The sequence below is a fragment of the Amborella trichopoda genome, chromosome 4 (genome assembly GCF_054954075.1).
Source record: "Amborella trichopoda isolate Santa Cruz 75 chromosome 4, AtrichopodaSantaCruz75HAP2 v2.0, whole genome shotgun sequence".
Taxonomy (NCBI): domain Eukaryota; kingdom Viridiplantae; phylum Streptophyta; class Magnoliopsida; order Amborellales; family Amborellaceae; genus Amborella; species Amborella trichopoda.
Window position 1 is genome coordinate 6533391 of NC_142339.1, and position 12316 is coordinate 6545706.

General features: G+C 36.4%; 1 protein-coding gene across 10 annotated transcripts in view; it reads left to right on the forward strand.

Moving 5' to 3' along the window:
* LOC18439193 (anthranilate synthase beta subunit 2, chloroplastic) overlaps positions 1-12316 on the forward strand; it is a 56883-nt gene that overhangs the window by 31448 nt on the left and 13119 nt on the right. For 5 of the 10 annotated variants that reach the window (XR_016053935.1, XR_016053936.1, XM_088864565.1 and 2 more), the window contains 6 exons: positions 2936-3598; positions 3689-3864; positions 5901-5971; positions 6063-6100; positions 6231-6341; positions 10870-10969. Coding sequence is in view for 8 of the 10 variants with exons in the window: in XM_088864565.1 (XP_088720691.1) it covers positions 3496-3598; positions 3689-3864; positions 5901-5971; positions 6063-6100; positions 6231-6341; positions 10870-10969 (599 nt within the window). In the remaining 2 variants the exon portion in view is untranslated. The remainder of the gene's footprint in view (positions 1-2935; positions 3599-3688; positions 3865-5900; positions 5972-6062; positions 6101-6230; positions 6342-10869; positions 10970-12316) is intronic. The other 5 variants (XM_088864569.1, XM_088864568.1, XM_088864570.1 and 2 more) reach the window with 1 other exon arrangement.

A 12316-nucleotide genomic window follows, 5' to 3' on the forward strand; every position in this document is an offset into this window, starting at 1 on the left:
ATTATTTGAAAAATAATCGCCTTACACAATACTTTATTTTTAGTGAAATTTATTTTTTTTTAAATTGATTATTATTGAGGTGCAGATGATTTGTTAGTGCCTGAACATCAAATTTCCATACAAGATATATGTAGTGCAGTGCTTCAAAAAGTAGAAATATTAATTTAGCAAAAATTTATTTACTCCCTTGAAAAAATCTCATTTTGAATTAATTTTAAGACCCCAATTTGAGGGATATAATATCTTCAATCCATAGATTAACCTTAATCAAAATAATAATTCTTAATTGCACTTAAAAAAAATAATGCTTCGAGACCGATTAGAGACCGTTCAAATTTTAAATGGAAAGATATCTAAGTATTAGAAAACTCAAATTTTTTTTATATAATAATTATCTAGAAATTCTCAAGTAGTTCCTAAAATTTAAGATTGAATAAAATCCTCCCAAGTAGGTCGTCGGACTAAAGGAGTAGACGTAAACTATGCTCCCAAGGGAGGATAGTGAACTTTTCCATAAATTTAATTGTCAAACCACTTGCGCAAAATTCTTTGCATGGTCATTCATTCGTGACGGTAGTGCGGTTAATTTTTTAAAATTCATTTCTCTCAAATACCCCATCTGAAATATACAGCTGAAATTTTTCCAATTTGTAGTTGTTTTATATTCATAACTAAACAAACAAAGGTATTTTGATGATTCTCTACTCGAGTGGCCCAAGTTAAATGATCAAAATACATATAGTTGTCCAATACTAACAACTTGAAACGTCCAAATTATGTTAAATCCCTTTTGTTATTAAAAGTGAACAACAAAAAATATACATTTGTTATCGTAAATCAATATTTTTAAATTTGAATCGAGCTCTGATTTAGATGGGAATCGTTCAAAACCGAACCAATCATGTTAGTCCCAAGTTTGGATAAAGGAGGAGGGTGGTGTCAGATATGAGCCAGAGTAAAAATTTGCCACAATTTTTTATAAATACTGAACTATTGGTACAACACGATTCATGGATCTAACACCAAATTGCCGGGATAAAGCTCGAATGATACGATGATGCTGATTTAATGTTTTCTAATGTCCCTTCATATCCCCACCCTATTAACATCTACTTTTATTTTTCTTTTGTTTCATTTATTTTTTAATATTTCTCAGGATCACTGATTCAAACTGACTAGAACTCGATCCAGATCACCAATTAAGTGATCCAACACATATATGTGGGCAAATGATCTGATCTGCTGATATGGTTGAAACATTGTTGTAAACCCTATCACCAGATTCTTCACTTTAATAGGATATAGTATAAATTAATCCCTTTTATGATCTCCACTACAATTTTTTTTTAAAATAACTTAAATTACCTATGGGATACTACTTAAAGTAGTGAGGGAAGGTACTGTTAATATCTTGGGTCAACAATCCAAAAAAATGGAGACATTGAGAAATATGTCGCGCATAAAATTAGAGTTGAGTGAGTGAAGTTGAGAAGCGCAACTTGAGTTTAAGTGATCGCTACAAACCAATGAAATTGAAAGGGAAGTTCTATAAGACGTTTGTGATACCAACTTTGCTTTTATAGGGCAAGATATTGGGTGGTCAATAAACCACATAACCATAAGATGAGTATAGATGTGATGAGGATGTTGAAATAGATGAGTGGCAAGATAGCAAAGGATAAAATTTGAAATGAACACATTAAAGAAAACGTAGATGTGGTTCCAATAGACAATAATATGAGACAAAGTAGACTTAAGAGGGCTGATCACATGTAGTGCATAACTAATGCAACGCCTGTTAAGAGGTGTGTGTTTGTTCAAATAAAAAGCTAAAAAAGACAAAAGGTAGCCCTAAAAAGACTGTTGGAAGTAGTAGCAAAGATATACGAACATAAAACAAAATGATGGACCAGAAGATCCTAAATAATCAAGAAAATATTATGATGATGATAGTCCCCTTCAAATTTTTTATTTAATTATTGGTACCTGTTGATTAAAATAGTGAATAGAAAATTACAAAATACCCCAAAGATACACTTCCTATGCAACTTACCCCCAGCCCCAATTTTTTTCTCATTTTTTATCCCAAAACATTCTTTCCTAGCAAATGCCCCCAACCCAAAACAAAGAAACAAAAAAAAACTAAACTACCCTAACACTTTTACCCATGCCTCTCTCTCCTCTTTCCCTCCTTCGATCAAAAATGCGGTCCGGCAATCAAAACAAGCGGTCCAGTACTTTTCGTTATGGTCAAAATTGCGGTTCGGTAGTCAAAACAACAGGTATGGCACTTTTCATTCTGGTCAAAACTGCAATCTAGCATAACAGACATGCGGTCCTGCACTTTTATTATGGTCAAAACCGCGGTTTGGCAAATTGAATAAGCAGTCTGGCTTTGATGTTTTTGGATAAAAGTGCTGTCCGACAGATTAGACACATGCTTCGACACATTTTTTTCTGGACAAATGTGCGGTCCGGCAAAATTTTTTCTGGACAAAAGTGCGGTCCGGCAAATTGAACAAGCGGTGTGATACATTTTTCTTGGACACAATGCAGTTTGGCAGAGAATAAACGCGATCCAACATGTTTTTTAGTTTAATGGGTCTAGCAATGGGTTCATGTGGTCCGACAGCCCATGTGGCTTTTGGTACTGTACGTATGCCCACATGAATGTCAGGCAAAAATTATTATTTTTTTTACAAAAAGGGTATTTTAAAAAAAAAATGTGCTTTTTTGTAGTTGAGGGTATTTGTTAAGAAAGTATATTTTGGAAAAAAAAAATGAGAGCAAATTTAAGTAAGGGTAAGTTGGTGTATTGTTGGGGTTATTTGTAACTTTAGTACTTGTAAACTATAGTGGTGACAATCTTATCTTAAAGACCTATGAATGGAAAAAGGAGAGCTAAATAAGGGTCTCTCGGTGTGCAAAAATGTAGGTGATGGCGGAAGAGGTTCTACGCGCGCGTGGAGGGAGGCTGCTAAAAAACGGTCTCTGTTGTGATGGCGAACCACCGCGTGGCTCTCTCTGTGTTGCCAAATGTAGGCGATGGCGGGCGAGGTTCTTACAGCGCGTGGCGGGAAAATTTTACAAATTTTAGCCTCTACTCTCTAAACTTACATATTTGCCACTGTGAAATTGGATTCATTTCAAATCAGAAGGTGATGTGACCCTGAAATGGACGAAGCAGGAGGAGGGTATTTTCGTTATCATGGAATAAAGCACTGCTAGAGTGCATTAGTCAGACCCATTTCGACATTTTCTCTCTCCGTTCAGGGCCCTTCTCTCTCTCTTTCTATATTTAGTCATGGTTTCTCTCTCTAACTCCCTTTCTCTCTCTACATATCTATTTCTCTCTTCCACCCGGTTTGGCCCTACTCTCTCTCTATACCTATCGTTTTCTGGCCCTCTCTCTCTTTTATCTGTCTCCCTGCACACACTGCCCAATTTTTCCTCATTTTCTCCCTCTTCCGGTTGGGTGCCTTGTAACCTGCTCTCATGGCGTTCTCGGTCTCTCTCAACCCCACTACTCAAATTAATGCATTTTCAAGAAGACACCAAGTCCAATCTACTTTCTCTCTCCAAACTTGCAACCGTCAAAGTAGGAACCCCCTTTTCTCTCACTACGTCTCTCTTATTCTTTCAATTCTTTCAGTGAGTTCCTCCTCTGACTCTCTTTCTCTCTCTCCAGATGCTGGTTTCAATATCCATGGCTTTGAAACAACTGGGAATAAGATTTTTCGCACTCTCAGAGCCTCAGCCATAACTGAAGTGGGTTCTGCCAAGGACCAAATTAAGGAGAAGAATTCAGTTAATCCAATCATTGTGATTGATAACTACGATAGTTTCACTTATAATCTTTGCCAGGTGAGGTTAAAAAAAGGGGAAAAAAAAAATCCTTCGCGTTTTGTATACTATCATTTGCGAGTAGCTTTGGATTAATATTAGCATGTAATTTTTTTTTTACTTGGTTTTGCAAATTTTATCTGTGATCTCAAGTTCACGAACTAATTTTCTATATTTTGTTGTTTCAAGTATGTTGGATTTGTTTGTATAGAGCCCTTTGCCTTTGATTAGTGTCACTTTTTGCATTGGGTTTTGTTAATCTTTGCATGCCACTTTTTCATGTAAGTTTTTATGTGGTTTTGAAGGTTTGGCTAGGCGCCGGCTCGGACTCAGGACCTGCTTCCCGCCTGAGCCAAGTTACTTGGACTCGCCTGGTTGTGCAGGGGCCCAAAAACAGCTAAATAATAAAAAAATGTTTTAAAAAGAAAAGTGAAAACGAAATTGAAGATAGAAAAACAACATTAGAAGTCCAAATAAGATGGAAAAAAATATAAAAGATAGATTTAGAAAAAAGAATTTATAGCAGGAAACATTTTTCAGAAAATCTAAAAAAAGTGGAAAATATAAAAAAGGACACATGAAATGAAAAACTCACCAATCGCCATCATAAAACATCAAAGTTACATATAAAAAATTTATCATTTACTTTGCAAAAAATATAATTTTTGTGAATTTTATGAAAATTTTTATTTTTCCCGAGTTTGTATTGGGCTTGATGGTTTTACTTTTATCAATGATATTGAGTTCATGAACTAATTGTAAACTAATTGCTATGTTTATTCTGGGAGTATGTTGGGTTTTGTGTTGAGTTCTTTGCTATTTGCTTGTGATTAATCTTTGCATGTCAGTTTGTTGTATTGAGTTTGATGGTTTAACTTTTATCAATGATATTGAGTTCATGAACTAATTGCTATTTTTATTGATACAATTATGTTGGATTTTGTATAAATTTCTTTTGTTAGTTGCTTCTGATTATGGTTTTATCAATGGTCTCAAGTTCATGTACTAAAATGCTGTGCTTATTCCTTTGTCTATGGATATCTTTTTCGCCTTTTAGCATTTTGCTTCATAGTTGGAATGATAAGTTTTTCTGTAATGGAACAACATTGAAAGTCTAGAAACAATTCTTGAAAGTCTTAAAAAGATGGAAAAAAATAGAATTCAGGGAAATTTAATTTATAGAAACAATTCAGAAAAATCCATTACAAGGGGAAATAGAAAAATAGAGCATATGACTCACAAATCATCACCTGAAACATCAAAATTTTACATGTCTGAGTTTGTTCCCAAGGCTCGGCTTGACAAGGTGCTGTGTCCGAGTAACTAGGCTGAGTCCAAGTCAACTTGGCTGAGTTTTTAAACCTTGTGGCAGACAGATAAAAACTCAAATACTTGTCCCTTTGTTCTTCTAAATACTTTTCTTGTACTTATTTGCTTCACCTTCCCAAAGAGCCTATCCATGGCCCTACTCTTTACTGCAAATGACTTTCACCAATTTACCATCTTATTTCCATTGTCATCACTTTCGAGCCTCATCATTACAGACTTCAAAGGTAGCCATCTCAACCAATTTGCATCTATAATCAACTTTGGATCTGGAGCCAATTTGTTGATTGTCTTTGGACCAATTCACCAGAACTTATCTTCCAATTCCGTTGACAAAAGGGAACTATCTGCGGCAGTTGTCATCAGGACCCCCTGGTTACCAGTCTGCATGCAATAGAACACATTCACCCTCAAATTCTTTGAGAAAATAAGAGGAACTAAGCATTGTAGTGCTTACACTTCCACTAGACCTTTTTTCATAGAGCACTGTTAGATTCAAATTACGTCCTCGGCACAAGGCACTTAAGTTACCCCTCTCATAACTTAATGTGGTGTTCATTCTAAGTGAGAGTTTGCTTGCTAAGAACTGATGATGGACAAAAATTGGAGTTTTAATGAGAAAATAGCTGAGCTATTGATTAGTTCACATGCAAACAATGCTCGAAATTTTTTAATGATACAGATTGAATCAGATGCTAAGAGCTACATATTTTTCCTTCTCCATTTTGCAGTACTTGGGCGAACTCGGTGCAATCTACGAAGTGTACCGGAATGATCAGATCACCGTAACTGATATCAAAAGGTATTTGTTTTCTTCTTTTCCTTGGATATGATCATATGTTTGACCTTGTTGTCTTTGTTTGTTTTTGAATATTTTGTTTTGTCCTGTTAAGGAGAAAGCCGAGAGGAATACTTATCTCTCCTGGTCCTGGTACGGTTTTTCCCATGTGATTAATACTAATAGGATCATACATGTTATTAATTTACGCTACAAATTAACCTCCTTGTCTACTGGCCCCCCATGATTAGTTTCTGTTACAAATTAACCTCTTTATCCACAGGTACCCCTCAGGACTCAGGAATATCACTACAGAGTGTGCTGGAACTGGGACCGGAGTTTCCTCTCTTAGGAGTTTGCATGGGCCTCCAATGCATCGGCGAGGCCTATGGAGGTAAATAGCTCGATGTCCTTCAATGACATTGTAAAATTATGAATTTTTTTTGTGTTTTCCATTCTGTTTGAATTGGTCACGAAGCTTTCTTTTATTATTCAATAGTTAAATAATACACAGAAGTACTGAAAGAAGTGATTATGTGGCATTCAAGGAGTAAAGTTAATTTTTTCTCTCTTTTTATTAATGTATCTAAATTCCACTTACAAGTGCCACATACCACTGCTGTAAACAAAGAATAAAACCCCAAATACAACAAAGGATATTTCCTTTTACTGCCAAATAAAAGAGACACAATCCAAGAACTAACAAGAAGCTCACATTAAGAATTTCAATAAATATAAAGTTCCTGGAAATCGCAATAAAACTGAGGAATAACGGTTGAAAATAAACTTAGAGAGCCAGGAAGACTTGCTTGACTTTGCCTAGGGTCACCCCCTTTGAATTTCGTACACCCCATATGCCCGATTACCTTGACCGATGGTGCACTCTAATCCTATTGGCCCTACTGAATTTTCTGAATTGGGAAACTCTTGGGCAATACCTTTCAGATCTAGGGTTTTGAGAGCATAGACAAGATTAGGGTTTTTTTATGCCCCTTTTGGACCTCTTAGGGCATGCCTTGAATGGCACCTCCCTTGGTCTTACTTTGGGCTGGGCATGCCTCGATATAAGAATAATATCTTTGGGTCACGTTCCACCCCTACTAGGGTGGTGCTTGCCACCCCTTTTGGTAGCCGGAGAGGAGAGAGAGAGACAAGGAGAGAGAGAGTAGGGTGGTGTGGAGGAGAGAAGGGGGGGTAGAGAGAGGCTAGAAGTTTGTATAGAGAATGAGGGGGTCTCCTCTTATATAGGCCTCAAGGGCCCTAGGTATTCTCATCCAATTTTATAACTCATCATGACCAATAGGATTTGAGGTAATTTGTGAGGTGAGAGAGGAAAAGATCTATGCCATCCATCCCACGAATAAACTATCATGATTTAGGGATGAATCTAGGAACCTTATCCCCTGAATCTTTGGCCCATATCCAGTTCTAGTCAACTTAGGATAAGACCAATAAAAAAAACAACTAGAACTTGCTTTATCTCACATAATATTTTAGGAAGTAAAAAAGATAAAAGATTTGGTTAAAGATGTGAAAGATATTTTCAAAAAAACAAATTCCAACTCCTACAAATAAAGGTCCCTTGCCCCTCCACAGGTTTGTAATTTCAAAAATGTCCTTTTGAGGGTTTTACGACTGAAATATGATATAATTTCTGAAATTCACATGAACATTGACTACACAAAAAACGAGATAACTAGAAGTGGCTGGTATTAATGGGTCAAGAAAAGTGATTGTTAGAGCACTCCACCCTACCCACTAACCATGATCCTCGACTATTCTCTCAAACCATCCCAACAAAACCGATGACCCATAGTCTCATACAGGGGCTCATGATTGGCTCGTTAAAGCTGGCGGATAAATAGTGGAACCAATCTTGGAATGTGAATTGCTTCCCCCCCCTATAAGAGCTAATCATACACACATATCATTATAGTACAAAGGCGACTCTTTATGCACATGTACACGTATCTTTTTTCATGGTTGCTTCCCACTATGCGGCTGTTATATGTACGTACTATGCAGAAGTTTGTTAAGGTTTAACCCTCGCTCTCACAAGCCTACATCCGCACATAGGAGACCACGAAGCTCTCCTGGCCTACAAACTATGTCTCTCCCCACCTCTTCTTCGCCATTCTTCTTCCCCGGAGCGTGATGGAAGTCAAGCTGATACGTCTATAAAGAGAGAGACTCTCGCTGCTCTCTCCCGTTACAATTCTCTCGGCCTGACTTGACTCATTAATACGTATATGAGACCGTTGTTCCTTAGTAGCTCAATGGTAGAGCAGTCGGCTATTAACTGACTGGTCGTAGGTTCAAATCCCTCCCTGGGCATTTCTCCAATCTCAATAAGAATGATCCTCCAGAGACTCAATGGTAGTACCATGTATTCAGGGATAAGGGTTTTGGACATGATCATGGCCATAAACTTTAACCAACACAATCTCTCCCACTAAAGTGCATGATCCACTATAATTCTTTATTTACATGCTCTCATGACCTCTAAAGGTCAGTAGGCCACAAACCCCAACGACTACAACTTATAACGGTTAGAGGGAATATCTTGCCCTCTTCAACTATAAGAAAGATCTGCTCTACTTGACTGATAGGCTACGTATTGGGGTGAAATGAAGGTCTTAACTACCAACGAACCAAATACACACTTCACTAAAAGTATGTATCTCCCCTTTGACCTTACCTTGTCAACTTTGTACCATATTACCTCACATTTAAGTGATTTAAGAGTGGCTAGGAACATCTTCGATTCTTAAAAAATTAGAGGAACTTTAAGTTACGGATTAGAGAACTCACCGTACATATAGAGATGTTATGATATCACAAATGCTCTTGGCTCTTGATCTTAAATATCTCTCTCTCAAAATAAAAAAGTGGTCTTAGATAAATAGTGGTGAGATATATGATCTAGCAAGGTTCTCTTAGCCTGCAGATATTACTTTGTTGATTACTAGTGGTGTTCACTAAATGTCAACATCATTCATTCTGCTAGAGCCTAGATTCTTTTTTTATGTTGGTCCCGTAGGTGATCTCTATCATCCTCTGCTCCCAAAGTCCTATAGTGTGACCGACTCTATTATTTTGTTGTGTGTATTTTTTCTCTTGTACTCTATAGTACTTACTATTGAATTTGATTGATTATCATTCTTAAATAACTAAGTGAAACATAGATGCATACATATGCGTGTTTGTGTTTGTGTCGTGTTTTTTTTTGGGTGAATCAGTAGGGACGAGGCCCCTAATTTGTCTGTCTATATAGTAATTAAAACTAATACATACATGAAGAGGCTTAACGTATTTGTCCAACTTCACATGAGCCAATAGTTGTGTTCTAATGGCCTCGATAGGCTTAACCTTCTCTGACTAACTCTATTCCCTTTCAAGTTTCTTTTTGTTGTCCTTGTAGCATTTATTTATTTTGGACCACGAGGATGATTCCTACACCAGTAGGCTTAGAGTTTGGTAGCCTAGGTCTTATGTGAGGTTAAGCTTTGCATTTGAGGCCATTGCTGGTTTGAGGGGGGGGGGGGGAGATGATGACTTGGGGTGAGAGAAAAGGAATGATGAGATAGGATGCGGCTTACAAGGAGACAAAGGGCCTAAAATTTATATGGAATCAGCAGCAAACAATTTTATCATTTTGCGGAATCAGCACCATGGAAGATCAAGGGACCTAGACTTGTATAGAATCAGAACTGTCCAAGAACTAGGAAGAGAACGTATGATATGTAGTGAATCAGCACCATATAGAGATTAGGGTTTCTAGTTCAATCAGCACTACAAATGGGAATGAGGAATCAATGCCTCATATTGATGGAATCCACGGCCAAAAGCTTAAAGAAGCCGCTCGTTATTCAATTTTCAAACTTCATAATACACATATTTTGGTGCTTCTTGACACTATTTCTAGGTTGGCTTGGACTCCATGCAATCTTAGACTTGCCATAGAAACTCTACATCAAACCTAGGAAGCTATGTAACCCTTATAATAGGGAAACCTAAGCTCCTATTTAAATATGATGTTGTGATACCAAGATTGATACATGTGTCTTTGAATCCAAAACAAGATAAGTTTATGCACATTTTGGTTTAAAATTTGAATGTCAAGAGTATGTAAGTTATCGTGAATCAATTGAAATGCCCATTCATGATAACTTTCCCTTTATTCTGGATCAAATGAAATGCATTTTATTTTTTTACGTAACTTATACATGTAATAAACACCTCCTTTTATTCTAGAAGTACCCATCCGTGATAACTTGCTTCTAATGTATTTGTCAAATTTTGTATCTTCGATATCCATTGAAATCTCCTTCAATTTAGGCAAGTAGATACTTTTTATGAAATTTTATATGTGATTTTTAATATTCAAAATTCTAAAAACTGGTAATTGAACCCAATTTTCCTTTTTCAATTTAATTCCCAATTCATTCACATTGTTGTCACCAAGGGTTCTCATGGCCTATGGGACTGTGATCCCATGACTTGTGGCGTCATGATCCTGCTTTGTCCCACTTTAGATTATGGAGTTTGTGATTCTAGAGCAGATCCAACAACCACAATGGGAAATCTCGTTATCTATGTATATAAGTAGGATGCGGGCTTGGGCTTGATTTGTTAAGGTGTAAACAATTGCACATTGCATCCCAAATTCAAATCCTACCACTGTGCTCCCCAAAAAAATGAATAGAGATATACATGTGTTGTGTGTGTGTTTAAGAGTATCTCTTGTAGATCCATCTTTGTTCATCGAAAACGATATGCTTGGTTAAACATCTTTATTGAAGAACTTCCAGTAGTTGCAGGTAAAAGCATAATAACTAATGGCACAAGCCCCTATTGATGAAAACTAATTTCACCTGATGGCATGAACACCTATTGATGAAAACCAATTTTGCATTCTATAGGAAAGATTGTGCGCTCTCCCTTTGGAGTTATGCATGGAAAGAGTTCTCTTGTATACTATGATGAAAAAGGAGAGGATGGTTTGCTTTTGGGCTTGTCAAAGTAAGTTCGCCACTTGCCTCTAGCTGCTATATATGCCATTCTTCCTCTAGCTGCTACATATGCCATTCTTTTTCTGACATTGCTCTTCTATTCAAAGTCAAACAACGTATGTTTTTTTTATCTTATGACATTGCGCTTTCATGCAAATTATATGTGTCATTCGTTTTATGAAATTGCTATGTAATACATAGTCTAACATGTTTTTTTCTTGACATTGCTCATTCGTTCAAAGTATATGTGACGTCTCTTTCTAACATTGCTCTTTAACAACCTTATTCAATCGAATTAAAATATTCATACACATGCAAATACACACACACACACACACTGACACACACTGGAGTAGCAGTTCTTTGTGCCTTCTAGCTTCCCACAAGTTTCATCTTGATGTATCAATTTTTGTTGTTAAAATACCTAATATATCAGCTTTGGAATGGTGCATGAAAGTGACGTTCCTTTTGTGATTTGAACATATTTGGGGCTTCCTAGCCAAAAGTTTTCCATTTTAAGGAATGGCTTACTTAAGGGCCTCATATGGCATGTTGTATTTTTAGAAACCTGCATGTTTCCTTTCTATTTATTCTGAATATCTATCTTTTAAATCTATATCTTATTTTACCTTGGGCAAACAATTTATACAGTGAGAGGGAAGAAAGGGCATATTTTACTAGTGAAAAGCTGCTATTTAGCTTTTCTATAAAAGTTGGATAAAGAAAAAAAATAGAAAGATAAATATATGTACAAGAAAACATAATTTGGCAATATTTATATTTAGCATATCCCAAACTACATTCTTTATCCAAATTTCCAATGTCTCTATTAATATCTCTCTCTCTCTCTATCTCTCTCTTTTTCTACACACACACACACATATCGGAACTTGATTTTGTGAGCTGGCTGTCCTATGCTACAGCAATGATGTGAAAACCAAACCGGACTTGCCGGTTCAACAGGTGGACCGGTCTGAACTGGGCAAGGACATGAACCGGCTCTGAACTGGTGGCAATGAACCGGTTTCTGCCCCTTCTTTTTTGTTTTTTTAAAAGAAAAAAGGATCCTAAGACGAGATTTTTTCGTCCTATTAATGAATGTTAAAGTGAAACTGTAAAAATGAATGTTAAAGTCAAACTGTAAAAATGAATGTTAAAGTCAAACTGTAAAAGTGAATGTTAAAGGGGAAGTTTCTTTTAGGAGCTGCCATATCTCTATAAGAAAGCTATTTACTGGCACATTAAATAGTTTTAAAAAGAACAAAACAAAGTTTTTTGAATGCCGTTAAATACAATGTGTCATTAAATATAAGAATTGCAATTATATATGAGATATCTATTTAAGAATGTGCCATTA